This window comes from Aureobasidium melanogenum, assembly GCF_000721775.1.
Source record: "Aureobasidium melanogenum CBS 110374 unplaced genomic scaffold scaffold_2, whole genome shotgun sequence".
Classification (NCBI taxonomy): Eukaryota; Fungi; Ascomycota; class Dothideomycetes; order Dothideales; family Saccotheciaceae; genus Aureobasidium; species Aureobasidium melanogenum.
In genome coordinates, this window is record NW_024470054.1 from 133,573 (window position 1) to 153,022 (window position 19,450).

General features: G+C 50.3%; 6 protein-coding genes across 6 annotated transcripts; 3 read left to right on the forward strand and 3 right to left on the reverse strand.

Moving 5' to 3' along the window:
* Window positions 1-1,668: 1,668 nt before the first annotated feature.
* M437DRAFT_80710 (uncharacterized protein) lies at window positions 1,669-2,029 on the forward strand (the record flags this gene model as incomplete). Its single annotated transcript, XM_041027401.1, has 2 exons — window positions 1,669-1,689; window positions 1,745-2,029. 2 exons carry the CDS (start codon window positions 1,669-1,671, stop codon window positions 2,027-2,029), a joined length of 306 nt encoding a protein of 101 aa, XP_040883236.1.
* A 2,478-nt stretch (window positions 2,030-4,507) lies between these two features.
* On the reverse strand, window positions 4,508-5,536 carry M437DRAFT_39760 (glycoside hydrolase; the record flags this gene model as incomplete). Its single annotated transcript, XM_041020073.1, has 1 exon — window positions 4,508-5,536. A coding segment is annotated over one exon (1,029 nt), but the record flags the coding sequence as incomplete, so codon positions are not given.
* A 1,835-nt stretch (window positions 5,537-7,371) lies between these two features.
* On the reverse strand, window positions 7,372-9,297 carry M437DRAFT_62441 (putative ubiquitin-like activating enzyme; the record flags this gene model as incomplete). Its single annotated transcript, XM_041024080.1, has 2 exons — window positions 7,372-7,654; window positions 7,712-9,297. 2 exons carry the CDS (start codon window positions 9,295-9,297, stop codon window positions 7,372-7,374), a joined length of 1,869 nt encoding a protein of 622 aa, XP_040883238.1.
* A 558-nt stretch (window positions 9,298-9,855) lies between these two features.
* On the forward strand, window positions 9,856-11,167 carry M437DRAFT_62442 (uncharacterized protein; the record flags this gene model as incomplete). Its single annotated transcript, XM_041024081.1, has 4 exons — window positions 9,856-10,273; window positions 10,386-10,540; window positions 10,587-10,818; window positions 10,872-11,167. 4 exons carry the CDS (start codon window positions 9,856-9,858, stop codon window positions 11,165-11,167), a joined length of 1,101 nt encoding a protein of 366 aa, XP_040883239.1.
* Window positions 11,168-12,732: 1,565 nt separating this feature from the next.
* M437DRAFT_80714 (MFS multidrug transporter-like protein) lies at window positions 12,733-14,595 on the forward strand (the record flags this gene model as incomplete). The annotated part of the gene is made up of 1 exon (XM_041027402.1): window positions 12,733-14,595. The coding sequence occupies one exon, from the start codon at window positions 12,733-12,735 to the stop codon at window positions 14,593-14,595; it is 1,863 nt and encodes a 620-aa protein (XP_040883240.1).
* Window positions 14,596-15,354: 759 nt separating this feature from the next.
* On the reverse strand, window positions 15,355-16,549 carry M437DRAFT_80715 (uncharacterized protein; the record flags this gene model as incomplete). Its single annotated transcript, XM_041027403.1, has 3 exons — window positions 15,355-15,696; window positions 15,760-16,382; window positions 16,441-16,549. 3 exons carry the CDS (start codon window positions 16,547-16,549, stop codon window positions 15,355-15,357), a joined length of 1,074 nt encoding a protein of 357 aa, XP_040883241.1.
* Window positions 16,550-19,450: the final 2,901 nt, after the last annotated feature.

Here is a 19,450-nt window from a genome sequence, read left to right on the forward strand (position 1 = left end):
ACTCATTTATCTCCTCATTAAAGGCTCAAAACTGTTCAGATCAGAAGTCATACCAGTAGTGGCCACTTTCCAACCATCAACCCACCAGAAACCATATCAACATCAAAACCAACACTCCCTTTTTCTTGCTCGAGCAACCCACAGGTATGTCATATTCTCCCTCTGTCCATCTCTCCCGCTTTCACTTACCTTTTTACTCACCAGTCACAGATTCCTGACCACTCGCAACCATGAATCTTGTCGATATGATGATCCTCGCCGTCTGGATCCACTTCTTTCGCAACCCCACTGCTACAGGCTGGCTTGTCGTTATCTATTGTCTTTACTGGGACATCAGGGGCATAAGGAGCTGGCTTTTGAGACTGGCTGCTGAGTACATGGATCCTGCCGTATGACTTTGAGACCAATGCCATGGAAGTGGACAGCGAGGCAGAAGAGGACCAAGACCGTGCGAGCAGATATTGCAGCAAGAACCATCTCCGTTGTTGTCAACCCGAATCACAGCAGAAGCGGACTCCTTTACGAATCGTACTTAGAGACGTAGCGAACGAGACTTTCGAGCGAACTCAATCTGAAAACTCATGACCATCATTTGAATTCGTCGCAAAGTGGCTGGATCGTCTGGAAAACCAGTATCGCCATCCGTTCTACTTGTTGCCTGTGAGGCTGAGGTACTCTGCTCCAACGATCCGGATGCCAGAAATTTCGCTCCTTGACCAAGTCTTTGTGACTAAGTTCAGCACTGCGATAAAGTCTTTCCAGGCTGTGTACACAGGTGCCGAAGCATGCAAGAGCATTGTCGCAGCCAATTCTCGAGCAGGAGATTGATGGAGGTCGTGGTAACTGTCCAATCAGTTCAGGATTCTCAGACAGGGTCCAGCATTGCTGACGCCATTCTTTGAAGGCGACCTTGGTATGAGATGGTATGAGAGGATGAAGCCATATCGGTAGTGCAGGTGCGTCTGAAGCGGCGAACTTGGAGTGATCGCCTCGTTGGTAAGTCTTGTAGACGTCTTCGAGATGACGATACAGGTCTTGAATGAAAGCTTCTTGATCGGCTTCCAAAGTAACAATGTCGTCGTCTTGATCGAAATCGCTGTAGATGGTGCATAGAAGACGATCTACTCTTCTTCTCTCGGCGTGAACATATTGCCAGTGTCTGATGGCACCGAGACTGGAGTCTACTGGAGCTTCGAGAAGGCAGCTAAAACGATACCATGTATCACTGTTCATCAAACTCGAGCCTTGTTGGAGCTTTTTGTGATGCTCGGCCGGACTGGTTGAAGAAAGACACTGCCGAGGCGATGCTGGGTATATTTGCCGAGCGTCAATCTATCCACGGGCGTATCGGATTTTAGAAAGCGAAGATACAGAAAGCGATGAACATCCGGTGTTGGTATGCCACTCTACCGAACTAAGTAGTATGAGGTATGCAGATAAGCTGAGCTGCTTTACAGGGGTCAAGGACGAGTGGAAGTCAATTGAAGGATGCAAGGATAGTCGGACAGGGTGGGCAGTTCCTTTGGTGAGGGGCATTTGTAAGCTTTAGATTACCCCGCGTCATGCCATGCTCCACCCCACTTTTGCTGTCACCAACTCGTTCCTTCCACTTAGACCTTGAAACCTCCATACCACAGTCTCAATTACACAGACAATCAACATATCACAATGCCTGCTGGAAGCTCTTCCGTAAAGCCCCCTCACCCTCCGTCCGGATCATGACAGCAACTGACACACCTTGCAGGTCATCTACCCCAAGGGTACCAAGTTCAACATGGACTACTACCTCTCAACCCACATGCCCCTCGTCTACAAGAACTGGAGCCAATTCGGCCTCAAGGGCTGGTCCGTCGTCCAATTCCCCGACGACAGCGAATACTGCGTCCAAGCCATTCTCGAATGGGAGTCTGAGGACAGCTCCAAGAAGGCCTTGACTTCGGATACCGTCAGCACCGTCATGGATGATGTCAAGAACTTTGCAGACAAGGCTCCTACTTTCTTGAGTGGAAAGGTGGTTGGTTCTTCGTGACTGCAGCAGGGGGAGAGAAAGAGATGGACAAAGATGTGATACCGCTGGATTAGGGGCGTGCTTGTACATATTTCATGTCGCTTGACTGCATGTTCAATAACAGACAATCTGCTACATTTGTCCGTGCTTCAATCGTGTTGCGTGTCGAGACATGACTGAGTAGCAGCATTCATGGCTGCCGCCAGTCGGAAGTTTTTGCTAAGACAGAGACTCGGTCTTACACATCATGAGACCTTGTCTCATGAATTTGGCGCCGTCTCGCTGGCTTTCTAGTGCGCAAGTCATCATGTCGCATATCGAGACATCATTCAGCTGCTGATTGCCGCGCACATCCCAGACAAATGATGAATATGTTTACGCTAACCTGTTTGCAGCGACGGGAAGGGAAGCGACCAGCGAGACTATCAATAGTGCTTTACACCACAAACTGTTTGAGAAAAAGACCCAAGGCGGAACAAACATAATCTAAACTCATTCTCATAAAAACTATCTACACCTATTCACCATGCAAAGCATCAAGCTCATCAACATACATACAATGAGAAAAGAGAGCCACATCAATCAAGATGTCTCTTAACACCCCCAGCAGAAACATAAACAAAAGTGATATCCAAAAGAAAATTACAAAGAAAATAGAAGAAGGGGTCGTCAAAAAACCTCCCTGTCCAGAGGGGGATCCTCTATCCTGCGACCATGCCATGATATATACAACTTTTTGATCCCAAACACTAACAACGAGATGCTCCTTTCTTAAATGACAAAGAAGGCACCGATGAAGAGTGCCAAGACACAAAGGCCAATGTCAGTGTGAACGTTGTCGGCAGCACCTTGGGCTACAGCCTTCATCTCCATCTGCATAGCCGAGCGCTCGTAAGCAGTTGTGTTGCTGGAAGAGCCGTGGATACGGCTGTTGGATGTAGTGCCAGCGGTGGGGCCAGCTGCGATGGCAACAGATGCGGTGCCGGTCTCCTGGGCTACAGCAACGACGGTCTGAGTCTGGTAGACAACGACCTGGGAAGCTGAGGGTGAAGAGGCGGCGGATGAGGAGGCAGAGGACTCTACAGAGACAGGTGTGTATGCGGCATTGACGATGGCAGTACCGCTGGGAGCAAAGACGTTGGCAGTGGCGTTGTTGAAGGCGAAAGGTGCAGCTGAACCACCAACACGAACGGTCTCGGTGAATGTCTTTGTGGTCTTGACAGTGGTTGTTGTAGTAGACATGCTGTCGGTGTTGGTGGGTGCGTAGTTGACGATGGTGGAGATGGGGTACGAAGTTGTGTATGTCACAACTGATTCGCGGATAGTGGCAGTGACGAAGAGGGTGCTGTAGACGGTCTCGGTGACAGCGCTGTATCTTGGGTCGTTTCCAGCAGCGGGCATGGTGTCATCATTAGAGGTCTTGCCGCTCTGGTCAGCGACAGTCCAGTCGGATGAGCCGTAAGAGCTTCCAGCGTTGGCCTTCTTGGGAGTGGCGACCTGAGTAACAACAGGAGTGACAGTAGTGTAAACGCTGACAGTCTTGGTCACGTACTCGGTGGTCTCGGCGCCTTGAGGGTTGGTGCGAGTGACAGGCTGGACCTGAGTCTGGTAGTACGTACGAGTCACGAAGACGGTGGTGTCAATGATCTGTACAGATTCCGAGGGGTCCGAAGGGTCAGAGTTGCCAGAGTTGGGTGCGGCGACTTGAGTAGGAACAGCGGTAACAGTGGTGTACTGGTTGATGGTCTTGGTGACATACTCGGTAGTCTCAGCACCCTGAGCATTAGTACCAGTGACCGTCTGGATTTGAGTCTGGTAGTAAGTACGGGTAACATAGACAGTGGTGTCAATGACTTGAACAGCACCGGCGCCGTTTGCATTGTTGGCGTTGGCGGCAGCGTTACCAAACTTGCCAGTCGAGTTGGAGTAAGGAGCGACCTGAGGGAAGCCAGCGGAAGGAAGGACCTTGGCAGCAGAAACAGGGGCGGTTCCATAGATGGTCTGAGGAACGACGACGGTGGCACCAGTTCCGATCAGACCACCAGTTCCGGCGGCGGCGGCAATGCCAGTTCCGAGAGGGGCGATGATGGCAGATGCAGGAGCAGTGCCGGCGAGAAGAGTAGAGTTGTTCTCACCAGCGCCGAACTTTGCAGCGCGAGAAACCGTGGCGTACTTAGTAGAGGCGGAAGAAGCCTTCTTGGAAGAAGAAGAGATCTTAAGGGTAGAAGAAGAGGTCTTCTTGGAAGAGCTGGAGGAGAGCTGAGTGCCGCACTTTCCAAACTTGGGTGCACAGTTGGCAGTGCTGCAGTAGTCAGTGGTAGAGCCGCAGTATCCGTACTGAGAGCAGCATGAACCGAAGGCTGAGCCAGCGCAAGTGTATCCGTTGTAGCCACCGCAAGTGCCGTCCTTGGAGACGGGTGCAGCAGGGCAAGGGTTTGTGGCGGTGTTGAGAGAAGTGCCGTCAGCCTGAGCGGTAAGGATCTGCTTCATCCAGGTGAGGTAGTTTCTGTTGCAAATGACATTGTTGCCAGCGTAAGTAGACTCCCAGACCATGATACCACCGAATCTGGCGTTGCTGTAAACCTTGCTGATAAGGGTCTTGACCTCAGAAGGCTGCAGATAGTAGCTAGCATCGCTCGCGGCGGCAGTGCTTCCAGGAAGACCAACGTAGAGCTTGATGTCAGCGTTCTTAGACTGAACGCCAGTCCAGTCGTTGTAACCCTTGAAGGTGCCAGAAGAGATAGCCTGGCGAGCAGAGCAAGCAGCAGTGTTGTAGTACTGGATGAAGAGGAAATCGAACCAAGCATTCTCGACAACACTGGCAAAGTGAGCATCGGGAACGATGCATTGAGGAGCACCAGAGATGTAGTAAGGCTTCATAGAATCCTGGGGGTAGAGAGTGTTCTTGAAGGTAGTGATCATCTTGACGTAGCCGTTGGTCTTGTAGTTGGTGAGAGCTCTGCCGTCAACGACAGGAGCGGATGAGAGCTCGCTCTCAATATCGAAATCGAAACCATCGACAACAGCAGTGCCGAAAGGACGAGGGCCACCAGTCGAGGTCCACTCGCTCTTGACAGGTCCGAAAGCACCCCAAAGGAACTCGGCGAAGTTCACAGCACTAGCGTCGTTCTTGATAAAGTAGTTTGTAGGGTATCCACCACCGATTGAAAGAAGAACCTTCTTGCCATAGAGTTGTTGACAGATAGCGATGTCGGTACCAATATCGGGGCAGTTGGAGTAGAGCTGAGTTTTTGTGCCATTGTAAGTGTAGGTCTCGCTGCCACAAGCATTGCCGAAGTTTGAGCCAGGCCAGCCACCAGCTCCTTGGTCAGGGAAGACATTGATGAAGCCAATGCTGACGATGTCGACGTTGGGGTTCTTGCAGACATCCTGAAGACTACCTTGGTTGGGACCCTGTCCCCAGTATGTGACGACGTTGGTCTTTGCGCTGGCGGTGAAAGCAGATGCAAGACCCGAGAAGGCAGCTACTGCAGCTGCAGTGCTGGTGATAGCAGATGATGTACGCATATCGACTCTGAGATAACGATAACGGTATGGTGTAATCAAACAACGGACGGGTATATCGTATAAGAAAGAGTGTATAACAGCTTAAAGCCGAAATGAGAGGACGCAAACACAGTTTGCTTAAAGGAAAGTGAACAACAACCGCGACCGGCTGCAAGGAAAACCGAGCACAAGATAGGTGATAAAAATGAGTGTATAGCAGGAGAAGAAGCAGATGAGAGGGAAACGGCCATAGATAAAAGGTAGGCACCAAATCTCCCCCATTCCCGAGTCGTGCCTGTGTGAACCTACCGAGTTGGAGTCATGACTACCGCAGCCCACTTACCGTTATGCAAGCGCGTTCTGGTCGGAAACGGTATGGACTCGAGATTGTAATTACGGCGCCACTGTCAAAAAGAGGGGCGAGGATGCCTTGGGGGAGGTGATGAACCGCAGCAGGTTGGATGGATGAAGTCGAAAGGGCGCTTCTGAGGTCTGTGCATGGCGTGCCGAGCAAGCGCCAGGGGCTTTGGTCCCTTGATTGGTGCGGGAGGTGATAGCCCAGGCACCAAACTCAATCTTTTCCCTCTCCACCAACACAAAACTCGCCTGAGTAGAGTACCGAGTCACGCTATGAAATGAAGATCCGATGCGATGGTGCAATAGATTGCGCTGGAGCCTGAAAGATCTCGTGGACGGCGAACCTCCGACGTGATTTTCAGACTCGGGCGATCTTCTGAAAATCCTCCACACAAAATCGCTACGCGAGGTCGAGAACGTCGAAAGCGACGATACGAGGACGAACTCCTTGTTGTGCTGCACCGTTCTTCAGGAGAGACGGCCATCCGCCAGGGATCGTGATGCTTCTGCTCTTTGCAGGCACGTTTTGCAAGGTGTGCAGTACAATCGATACACAACGGCGAACTCACCTCCTGCTCCTGAACAACGGTCTGGCTTCCCGGGGGTACTGGAATAGCAATTGCGCGAATACTGTGCCGGGCCAGAGTGTCTACTTTGTACCTCACAACTGCCTGGTCTTGCGAGGTCACTGTTGATCTGCTCATCACTTTTCCGCAGAAGGATTACAGATCTGCATTTGATAGATGTTTTGTGGTTCTCGAGCAAAGCTATGTGTTTCAGGGTGATGCTTAGGGGTTTTGGCCCGCCATGGTGGCTTGAACTCAAAACATCCACCACCGAACATCTGCTTGCTTCTCTACTAACGACGTAAAGACACGCCGGATCTGTTGGAATCCGTATGTGTAGGCAAGCCAGGCTATACATGCAATACCTGACATGGTGCGTCCACCGCTCTCGCAAGAGCGTTTTCGTTTCACGATGCTATCGCTGTTTGCCGAGACTGTTTCTCTGCCGTTCAGCATACCGGGCGTCATATCGATAGACGATGTGATGGCAGAGGCAGCCTTACGCCACGACCTGGTGTCTCGGTACTTTCTTCCTTCAGGCATGCAGGCTGAGTAATGAGAGGGCTTGAAGAGCTGCATGCACATATAGCTTCTAAGTGATGATGTAAAGAAGTGACGTCTGATATGAACAGATTTGTGACTTGAGATTTGCGCCTGGTTCCTTGCTCGAAACAGCCTATTGCTGCCAGCCAGTTGGTATTGTAGACTACGTGAAAAGATCTCTTCCAAAGAGAGGTCTGTTGTATAGGGGTATACTGGTGAAGAAAGGAATAGTTTTGAACCCTCCTTCTAGAATAAAGATCACTGAACGCCTTTTGCAAGAGAAAATCAAAGAGGAAAATCCTCATCTTTTAGCTTGTCCCCTGTAATGTCAAAACCCAGATGTACAGAGTTGGAAAGCGAGACTGGAAGAACGTGGTGGTAGCCAATTGCTCAATCCAGCATAATAGCACCATCATCATCGACGACGATGGCATTGTTCTCCTCGGCGACCTTGCCGCGCTTGGCGATCTGTTCAGCCTCGGTTTCTCCAGCGTCCAAGTCAGCATCATCAGCAGTACGCTTGGTAGATGTACGGGTAGGAAGGTTGTGTCCGTTGGATGATCCGGAGTCAGTCGTTGTTGCGGTAGGAGCGGGAGTCTTCTTGGGGATGGTCTGAAGATCGGGCATGAGGGTGAAGGACTCGGTTGTGGCGGCTGTGGATTGATCAAGTTCCCTGGAAACAGGTCAGTTATAAGTGAAATCAGTCGTGGGGACATGGTCAAGAACATACATATTGAAAATCGAAAGCTCAAGGTTGACGCGCTCGCCCTCATCGTCCTCGCCACGAACGAGAACAGTTGAGTTGCTGACCATGCCGAGATCGTTCAATGTCTTCTCGAGATTCTCGTTGTCGTCCATTGCCATGTCTGGATCGTACCAGACTCCGCCGTTGTTGCTGACCTCGACTTCATCTTCCTTGTAGCCAAGCTTGCGAACCAGAACCTCTTCGACGAAGGTTTTGAGGGTTGTCTTGTCGGTGTTGATGACCAGTCTAGCGTAGGCAGTGGCGCAAACACCACAGTCGGGTCTGGGTGGACGCAACGACTCCTTGTTGATAACGCGTTCGGTCGATTTGGTCAGGAAGACCATCTTCGCCTTGGCCCAATCACCGCGCATAATCTTGAAGGCTTCTAGCACACACAGAGCAGCTGTGGTAGCGTTTGTGGTGGCAATGGCAGGGATAATGTTGCCAGCCATCTGCTTGATGTCGAACTCTGACTTGGTTTCAATACCGAAGGTGATGGATCGCAGGTTGGCGGCAGCTGCCACAAAGTCGAGCGTGTCCCTGTCGTCCTTGTCGAATGTCAAGATTGGGGGAGCATCGCCAGTCTCTTGTGATGCTCGCAACTTGTCAAGGCGGTCGCTCAAACGGGTCAGGCTGTCGGAGAAGACGGCGAAGTTCTCTTCCAATGACCAGTTCTTTTGATCGTCCGCTATCGTCTCGCGGTCGACGTTGGCGGCTGCGGCATTGACGGCTTCGAAGTCCAGAGCAGTCGGAGGCTTGCGCGTCTTCCACATGTCTTCCATACCAAGCAATCGGTTGATGTCTTGGGTAAAGACCTTGTCAAAGACCTTTTGTGGGAATTCTGTTGAGCCCATAGATGCGCGAATCTCTTTCAGGGCAGCAGCCTCCTTCTTCAACTCGGCGATCTCCTCCTTGTTATTCTCGTCTGATGTATGGTCAAGATCTGATGCTTCATCCTCGCTGATGCCGAACAGCTCGTTGAACAGATAGCTCTTTGCCCAGACGATGCAGTGAATAGGTTGGCTCGGGGTGCTTCGGATGGTGCAGACGGGGAATGACTTGGGAGTTTCTTTCGGGGCGCAGTCGTAGCATTCTGTGAGGCGCTTGCGAATGGGCTGGACCTGGCCATTGAAGCCAGTAGTACCACTCTCGATCAGTGGTACGTCTGCGGCAAGGCACATGCGATTGACGTGACGGCGGGCATCGAGGTTGTCGAGGGCGTTGAAGACGATGACGAAGTCGCGGAACCAGTCAACGTTGAATTGAGGGTCTTTGATGTTGGCATGGTACGCCTCGATCTTGACGTTGGGGTTGAACTTGGAGGCAGCCTCGCGGGCGACCAAGGCTTTGGACTTTTTGATGTGGGCATGGCGAAAGAGGAATTGGCGGTTGAGGTTGGAGAGATCGATTGTGTCGAGATCAACGAGGTGGATCTCGCCGAAGCCAGTGCAAACGAGGTTCTTCAGGAGTTCGCAGCCAATTCCGCCGGCGCCGACGACTAGGATGCGCGCATTCTTGATGTTGGTGAACTGTGAGCCGAGCGACTGCTTGAGGTAGCGTTCGCGCGTCATATTGCTGTGCTGTGGCTGTGATGTTGCGGTGGGAATGAGGAGCAGAGGAGTTGGCGGCGGAGTGGCATGTGATGGAGTCAACACAGAAGGTGTGTCGATGGTTGAAGCGAGTGAGAGTCGCAGCCGTGTTGTTGATCGAGGCCAAGGGTTGATTCACTCGCTCAATTGACCACCCCAGAAAACTGTCTGCGATGACGCGCCCACTTTTTGCTGCAAAGACCGAGGTTCGATGGAGCCAGCACACCAGCTGAGATTGCCGTCGCCTTGTTCTTTCAGAGAAATCAATCCTCGTCAAGAGGGCATGGAAAGTCGGAGATCCTCTACTCACTGCCGAGCTGTTTATGATTTGTTTTTTGCTTGTGTTTTGGCTTTGGGCCGGGCAGAATAAATCGACAAGTCGACAGCTCCAAATGGACGTGTCGCAAAGCTCCAGTTAGGAAAGTGCAACTTTTGGCAGCCAATCACCGTGCTTCATCCCCTGCGCCTTCACTCTTATTCTTGCCTATTCTACCATCAACTGTTCCTTCCACTTCTTTTTCAGCAATCAAGTCGGACGACATGTCCGACGACGAAGTCGACCATGAGCTGCTCGAACTTCTAAGACAGTCGCTTCTTGGACCCAAGCCGCAACTCGATGACATCGGATCCGATACGAAGGTGTTGCGACATGCAGAATTTATCTATGACAATAGTATTGATGTGAATGTTGATGCTCGCGGCACCAGAGCTGCTGCCCGTCTGATCTGGGAGCAGATGCAAGAGCGCAGCTACAGCACAGAGACTTGGTCTGAACATGATTTGCATCCAAAAGCAAAGGACGAAGCCACTCTTAACTTCATCTTCATCATGGACCTTCTGAACTTCAGCTTCTGGAGCGAAAGATCTGAGAACGAAAGATATGCTGTCGAGTACCGTGGTAAGACGTGGACTGGCTACTGGAGTCTGGTAGCTTGTCTGCAAAGGGCTCTTGAGGAGGGTAAGTCTCTTTTCTCTCATCGATTCCTTTCCTGCATACGAGGGATCCCTTGTTATCATGTCGTGAAAATCTAGTTCAGGCCTCGTCGTTCTTGATTCTTATTACATTACAGACATCCCCATCACAACTCCTTCCTTCTATGCCGATGAGATAGAATGTCCAGAGGAGAAAATTGCATACGTTTTCCGTTCGTCGACCGAAGAGGCAATACCTTTACTACAGGAGAGAATCCAGTGTCTTCGGGAAGCCGGTCAAGTCCTCGAAGATGTAAGCTTTCTTTCACCCTGCGCAATCTCTTCACTAACTCGTGCAGAAATTTGACGGCAGTGTTGCCAACCTTGTTGAAGCAGCCAATCATAGCGCCGGCAAACTCGTCAACCTCCTCGCTCACCACTTTACATGCTTCCGTGATGAATCCACGTTCGAGAAGCGTACGGTTCGCATCATGAAAAGACCACAAATCCTTGCGGCCGACATCTGGGCTGCTTTCAATGAAGAAAGCTATGGTGAATTTACCGACATTGACAGTATCACCATGTTTGCTGGTATCCCTCCTTCATCTCTCTCGATCACGAATAGTCGGCTAACACGTGTAAAGATTACCGCGTACCACAAATTCTGCACACACTAGGCTGCTTAACGTACAGTCCACCTTTGGATAGCACAATCCGCACACAGCAACCAATCGCCCATGACTCTAGCTATGAGGTACAATTACGTGGCTGCAGCATCTGGACCGTGGAAATGATCCGCAGAGAGATTGCAAGGAACAATCCAGGTGCCAAAGTTAATGCCATCTTGATCGACTTCTTCCTGTACGATCTGGCCAAGGAAAAGGAAAAGGCTGGTGAGCCTGCCATCCCTCATCACCGGACAAGAAGTATCTGGTATTAATCGACCAACACAATTGGAATACGATTTGTCGAAGAGCACTCCTGTTTGATCGTGTTGATGCTGGTCGTACGTCGGTCCGATAGGTGAATCTTCGGTTGACTGGACGCACCATGTTCGGTGTGCGGCCTCGACTTGCAAATTAAGAAACATAGTCAGTCCCACCCAAAGCGTATACATCAATTGGTTGCGTGGCCCAATGGCAAGGCGCTTGACTACGAATCAAGAGATTCCAGGTTCGACCCCTGGCGTGATCATTGTTTTGTTCATCTGCAGTCTTAAAATGCTGAATGAAGCCTTCTGTTTCGCAGGACATGTAGCAGATCCTACCAATTTGCCATTTTGCAGTACAAACATATACACTGAAGCGTATCAACAGACGTGATGATTCTGCTTTTTTCGGCGACTGAAGATAGTTGTATGGGCGATGCCAAAGGCAACGGTTCTTCTCGCCACTGGGTCCGTGGCCAGGGTCGTACTCTCAGCAGTCATTTTGAACACATCTGGCAGTGATATGTCTCAATCGCAAGACAATTTCTTGTGTCAATACTGTTTACCAGATGCTTGGATGAATTCAAAAGGAATCGCGGGAAGACCAGAGTTATTTTGCATCCGTTGCCTCTCCAATCCCGATCTCTGTATTTTCTCACATCTTCTACGTGAGTCTCGCCTCCGATCCTACTAGTCGATACAGTGCTTATATCGATGGTAACAACAAACGGGCGTCTACATCATTCTGGAGGATGGAGAGCCGCTACTCATTCCAAACTCTTCTAGAATGAACACATGTAAGCCCATATCGACTCTGTTCATGACTGCTACGATGAACACGAGGGCCACGAGGCGCGTTTCAGACGACAGCAACCGCAAAGATAGAGAATATATTTTGCATAAACCAATTGTGCTTCAACAATTGGTTCTATAGTGTAATGGTTAGCACATCGGATTCTGATTCCGGTAATCCCAGTTCGATCCCGGGTAGGACCTTCTTCTTTTGCCGATTGATCCTTCTCCAGCCCGCCGAGGCTCAGCTCCATCCACGGCGTTTTGATGAATTTCACCGTTGGCTGTCTTTTTGTCCTGTGAATTGGAAAAGGAAGCCAAGACTGAAAGGACCAGCCAAGCCACCATGGCTTGACAAGCACGCAATGCCACTTCGTGTTTCGTGAAGAATATTTTTCTTGCCTCGACTCACTGTTTTGCTTCAAGACTGTCCATGTGTGAAATGGTCAGAGTACACTACTGCGGCGAGATTACACCCATGCCGGTAGGACGCCCAACAAGCAAACAATGTTTTGCAAAGCCACCGCCCCTTCGGCACGCGACTTCCGACTTGTGACGTGCCGACTTCCATTTTATTGGAATTAGGTGAAGCAATACAACAAACATGGCCTTCGGAAGAGACGATGCCGTTCTCAGCTGCACAACTGTTCGGACTTTAGGACTTTAGCTGACAGACTCTCCGATTTTCTATATTAATAAATACAAGAGCGATTGCCATTTTCAGCCCTTCCTTAGCTGCATTCTTCCTCCCTTTGTCAAACAACGTTTGCTGCACTCACATCGTCATGGAAGACGAGCACGAGACCACATTGCAGCCTATCCGCACTGGTCGCTCAGCACGCCAATTTTTATCACGGACACGATCAAACAAGTCGACCAAGTCCAACAATTCATCCAGGTCGCGCCCACGATCAACCTCAAGGCCGAGTCGCCCAAGCAGTCCTCTGGAACGACTCACATCGGCAAACTTCATCGATGACCACGGAGTCTATCACCACCATGCTGAGTCAGATTACGAACAAGAAGAGGTAGAAGAGGAGGAGTCACATCATGATGGCAGCAATGGCCTGTCACCACAGTCGAGTTCCGACTTGGAAAAGAACCAGGAAAAGCGTTCGCCGGATGAGCCAGATGAGGTATTTCTGGAGCCATTCGGCGCAGAGACAGCACTCGACATAGAGGCCCAGTCAGAAAAGGATGCGCCTCGATTATCGAGGAAATCGACATCTAAGTCTGCAAAGGACCCAAATCTAGTAACTTGGGATGGCCCGGATGACCCAGAGAATCCCAAGAATTGGGGCAAGGGCAGAAAGTGGGCGGCCACCCTCGTCGTTTCCTCATTCACCTTCATCTCTCCAGTCTCCTCCTCGATGGTTGCGCCAGCTATTGGCGCCATCTCGCGCGACTTCAACATCACGAGCACTGCCGAGCAGGAGCTGGTTCTGTCCATTTTCGTGTTGGCATATGCTATCGGCCCCCTGTTCTTGGGGCCCATGTCTGAGCTTTACGGCCGTGTCAGAGTCCTTCAACTCGCCAACGCCTTCTACTTCGTGTGGAACCTCGCCTGTGGCTTCGCTCAGAACAAGGGTGAAATGATGGCTTTCCGTTTCCTTGCTGGTCTAGGTGGTAGCGCTCCTCTCGCCATTGGCGGTGGTCTGCTCAGTGACTGCTGGAAGGCAGAGGAGAGAGGCAAAGCCATTTCTATCTATTCTCTGGCTCCGCTGCTTGGTCCAGCTGTAGGTCCCATTGCTGGAGGTTTCATCGCCGAGAACACGACTTGGAGATGGGTCTTCTGGTCGACCTGTATTGCATGTTTCCTTATCCAATTTTCAGGCCTTTTCTTCTTGCAAGAGACCTATGTTCCAGAGTTGTTGAAGCGCAAGAAGAACAAGCTCATCAAAGAAACCGGCAACACTGACTTGCACACCGAATACGATGATCCAAACCGCAAGCTTACGGTACACTTGAAGACAGCTTTCACTCGCCCTTTTATTTTGATCGGAACTCAGCCAATTGTCCAAGCCCTGGCCATCTACATGGCTTACGTCTACGGCCTCATGTACTTGGTCCTCTCGACCTTCCCAGGCCTCTGGACAGGCGTCTATGGCGAATCTACCGGCATAGGCGGTCTCAACTACATTTCCCTTGGCTTGGGCTTCTTCCTCGGTACCCAGATTGGTGCACCTTTCAATGACTGGTTCTACCGCCGCCTCAAAAGGAAGAACAACAACGTCGGAAAGCCTGAATTCAGAGTTCCTCTCATGTTCCCTGGCTCCGTCCTTATTCCAATTGGTCTTTTCATCTACGGCTGGACCGCCGAAAACAAAACCTTCTGGATCGGTCCCGACATTGGCGCCGTTTGCTTCGCCGCTGGCACCATTCTGGTCTTCCAGTCTTGCCAGACGTACGTTATTGATAGTTATCAGAGGTACGCGGCATCCGCAGTTGCATCGACCACAGTCTTAAGATCTCTGGCCGGTTTTGGCTTCCCACTCTTTGCACCAGCCATGTACAATGCACTTGGCTATGGCTGGGGCAACTCGGTTCTGGGCTTCATCGCTGTAGGCATTGGTATTCCGGCACCATTCTTGCTGTGGAAGTTTGGTGAGAAGCTGAGAGCGAGAAGTAAATTTGCCGCTGGTAGTTAAGCGATTTTTGTTCCCATCAGGCAGATATATATATAGAATAATACATTGACATGACATTATCTGCAATTACCTGCGCTCACCACCTTTGTAGCATTCTTCGTGCATTGTGAGACGAGGAACTTGTGGAGAGTAGCACACTGTTGTAGCTTGATTTATATTATGTGAGATTTGCTTTACTGTCACGTACGGCCACAGTCAGCTGAAAACTGGGCATCCCGTCCGCTCTGCCATACATAAGCAGTTGAACGGCAGATTAGTACTACGGTGGGTGACCACGTGGGAATCCCTGCTGCTGTACGTTTTGCATTTCTTTTTGCGCTATGCATATTCTAGTCATGATCTTTTTGTTTTCTCTGTCATGTCGTGTTTGGTGTTTGGTGATATGTGTCGAGTGTGAGGGAACGCTCGTGAAGATGCGAAAATTTGAAGCTGGAGGATCGCGAAACCCGACTTTTTTTCAATGTTGTTTGTGCTTTGCTTGTACGCGATGATATGATATTTTTGGTGTCTGCTTGCAGAGGATAAGGTGTGGAAATACGCATGTTCTCATGAATTATAGTCGATTCTATGGAAAGTGATTGATGCTGTCGAAAAGTGCTGTATGAGTATGCTTCCGGTGTCCAACAAATGAGAGGCTGACCAAAACCCAGATGCCAGAACGCCGAAAATGTGTTAGTCGTCACTCGTAGCAAATCTTTGTCGCGCAACTGCAAGCAGTGTTGAACCACTCAGGCAGAGTGGAGCGAGGCAATGTCGAAATCACTTCCTACCTCTCTTCTGCGCGGGCTTTCTGGCAACCTTCACGTCTGCGTGGCCTGCAGTAGGCGCTTCAACAGCATCACCACGACTCACACTCATCGAAGCCATCGCTCCAACAATATCCTTCTCCTCAACCTCAGCGTCCTCATTCTTAGCAGCATACCTAGCCTCATTACCTCTAGCGCCTCTACCATAGCAATGAGTATACAGCGCGAGCATGAGATTCTGAACCTGTCTATTCGCATCCCAGTTGGCCGGGTATACAGTCTTACTGAACACACTGCGGGAACTGCACCAGTCCTGGGGTATCTCTTTCCAGCCACCGAGCACTTTGATGATGGTCTCGAGATCAGAAGTGTTGAGCTACGACCAATAGCCTGGACGTTTCTTGCAGCAGAACAGCACAATAGCCATGGGGAGGGAGAAAGTGTCGCCGTAGGAGAGAGCGATGGTTCTCAGTTGGCGCAGTTCGTCGATTGTGTAGTCTGCTTCTTCACCTGGGATTACGCGGACGCTGCGGACGTCAAAGGGACTAAAGTTGTTGGTGGACAATGCGGGAAGGTGTTTGAGCAGACCCGACTCGCAGAGTTTGTCGTAAGAGACGGCTTTGTAGAACTGTCCTTCGATGACGCCGTGAATGAGATACTCCTCTTCATAGTCGTATCCACCGCTGCCCAAGATCTTGCCCAAGGCAGGCACGTGAAAAGCTGGGTTGGACTTAGCCAGTTCCTCGGTGTCAATGATAGCGACATGGACCGCACCAGAAGACCTGCACTGATGAGCGTAGTAGAATGCAAAGTACGGCGAGTGAGACCAGGAAGAGAATTCAGTGAGAACGATATCGCCGTCCAGATGTGACATGGTGTTTTCGATGAACTCGGTGCGAGTCATGTCGTAAACGGACTTGTGACCTTTTGAGCAGGCGAAGGCGAGGGGTGTGACGGCAGTCGTGGTATTGAGCTTGGGGCTACCACCTGACTTGGCATTCCACATGCGAAAGAGATACTTGGGGACATTCTTGCTGGCTTCTGTATGTCGTATAAGTCAGCTGCGACTCTTCGCAAGGGAGAGAGTTGAATTCCATACGCTTCAGCTTTGTTCTCAGAGCTTGGTCATCCTTAATAGGCTTTTCGTTGGCATTTGAGAGAGATTTTCTGTAGTTCTCGAAGGGATAACCCCAGCCGAAGTTTGACATGTGGTGTTGATGTGTGAGAGCGACGTGGCCGAGATGATAGTTTCTTGAGCGTCGGTGGATGGCTGTGACAATCTGGTTGCCTTGTTACGCTCATATTGGCACCCCATGGCCTTGAATTTATATGCTCTATCAGATTTAGCCTGGTCGACCACGACAAAGAGATGAGCGACTCATTCTGCTTTGCTGCTCTCTGCAGCGAAAGACAGATGAGCCTGTGGAAGATGAGCCTGAGAGCATGTTTCTGTTATGTCAGTGTCTCAGACAGCCACAGGTGTCTCTGTCACATCATTGCATTCAGAAAAAAAAAAGAGTCTTGAGTCGCCATGCATGTCCGACCAATTGGAACATTTCGGAGAGGAGTTCACCATTGGGTGCTGTTTGGAGACCTCGTGGTCTGTTGGTATCCATCATCTATTATAATGGCTGGTCAACTGCGAGCTGAACTGACACAGCATTGCGGCATGATGATGTATGTGTATAACCGGTATCCAGTTCAAGCAGGGTGATCTTTCGAAAGCAGTCAACAAAGAAATCCTCAGACAATATTTCTTCGTGAAAGTGGACCCGAGTGACTACTTCGGAAGATGAGCCTAACTCTGATCAACGCTGTCATATACCTGTCAAAAAAAATATCACTCGTATAGGGAAATATTGATATAGCAGTTTTTGTCGATCTTTTGTGAGGCTGCCAATAAGAATCCGGATATACTCGTAGAGCAACAAGGCACAACGATTGTAGCCTGACGTGTGTGGAGCTTCGCGATAAGCCGATAAGGTTCTGGTGACAGTCCTGCTTGGAATCGGCCCGACGATACCAAGTACATGAATAGTCTACAACCACGATCTTACGCGCTTGCGATGTATACGTTGATGTGTTACAAAGAAAAGTGAACACCTCGCGGCTATTCTGTCTGCATCTGCAGCTGCATGTCTGACCTACTGATCTGATACATCCAGAGCCGTTCGAGGGCCAACTGACAAGCAGTTTCCTCAATGCCGGTCTCGCGCCTGGCACTGCTAGCTGGACTGACACGAACTCATGTGCCGTTGGAATACTATAAAACGAATGCTCACTGATTGAGATATATCCCCGCTCTTCTGGATCTAGGGTGGCAGTATCCGTTGACTTCTTTTGTACGCGAAGTATTTGTAGAGGATCCACTCCTGAGAGGCGTTCCTGAGGAGGGCTCGATATTGGCGTCCCTCATATGGAGGACTCCACATTGCGCGGCTACGATGAAAAACTTATCTGATGTGAAGGATTGGGGTGTGTCTCGAAGTAGGTGCTTGTCCTAAAGTGATAGATGGCAAACAGGATACGGCAAGCGTGTTTGAACGGTCTGACCGGCTGTGCTTGCCATACGTTGGAGCCTCGCTGTCGAGACTGTAGATTTTGTGCCTTACGCCGAGTCGACTTGCGAGAGCGACCTATTCATTGATCCAATACGGCAAAGATGAACTGCCAGAGCAAGTAAAAGCCACTCGGCTACTCCACACTGAAGCCGTTGTTGTTAAACGCTCCGGGCGTAGTCTAATAGACACGTTAAAAATGTGAGACCAATACTTGCTTGCACTTTTTCGGGATCAAAAGAGTTAATCTTGCAAGGGCTGGAGCCACAGGGTACGAGGCTTAGCAGATACCAGGTAACGAACTGCGTAGTGACCGCCCCGGAGCGAGGGAACGAGAAAGAGGCGTTCTTGCTCGCTTTTTGTGGCCGCTTCGAGAGAAACGTCGGCGGAGTGATGGCTCTCTGGTGATATCATCACAAGACCTCACGGTACACCAGCAGACAAGATATTCCATGGTGAAGGAGCGTCTTTGATGTTAAGCAGCAGATCTTTGTAAGTATGTGGCCAGAACATTCGCATGCTCTTGAAGATCATGGCTAGGCTCTGACAGTTGACCGTCAGAAAGAGACATGTCTCTTAGCATGCGGACAGAGTTGCTTCGGGGATTGTGTTTGCTCCGTGCGTGAAAGTGCCGTGCCGTCCATCTAGAGGCGGATTCACAGCAGACCCTGATATCGATAACGGGGTGTAGCGCGCCGGAGTTGGTGACGACTGTGGATGTGTTCCCAGATGCACATAACCGGTATATGCTTGGCAGAAAGGGAAAACAGTTAGAGGCTGGACGTTGTGTGGATTGGGGGTTGGAGAGGGATTTGGGAGTTAGGATTCGAGGCTTTCGCGGCGTATCTGCGGACGTGTTTCCTGCAAGTTCCATACAAGCAAGAGCACGCATTCCCAACAATCTCTTGGATTCGCAGATGCTACGAGTACGAGTCCACCTCACGAAATCGATTCGTACTTGCACTTTCTGCTGTAGAAATGAACGTCCTCGTAGCGATTCTCAAGCAAAGATCACTCAATAAGATCTAATGAGATGCAAGACAAATCAGAGTCCAAGTTCATGTTCAAACTCCCATACAAGAATAGTGCAGGGGCATGGACCAGGCAAATTTGCCGAAGAATTCGCGGCAACCACGAGGTGATCTGCGAACGCTGCACCCTGCATCTGTGAACGCTCTCACATGATGAGAACGTCGTCCATCGAGGAACCCACTCCGTCCTCATCGTATCCATCCCTTGCGTCCGCTGCTATCGACAAGATCCCGGCTACCCGACAGAGTCCGCGGTAGAATGTGCTTGATGCGAATCCGTTGTGCAAGCAATTTAACATGTAAAGCTGAACACGAACAAGACTACAGCTGAGCTCAACTTCCAAAATCTAGTCCTTATGCCCGAGGTTCGCGACCTCACCTCTTGCCACAACAACATCCTTCCCACATATAATAAAAACAATTATTGTGAGTTTGTGGACAACACATCCACTCTTCAATTAAAATGCACTATCACTATGGCAAACTTTGTTTGGCAAGACTTTCGTATGCGCCGTTTCAA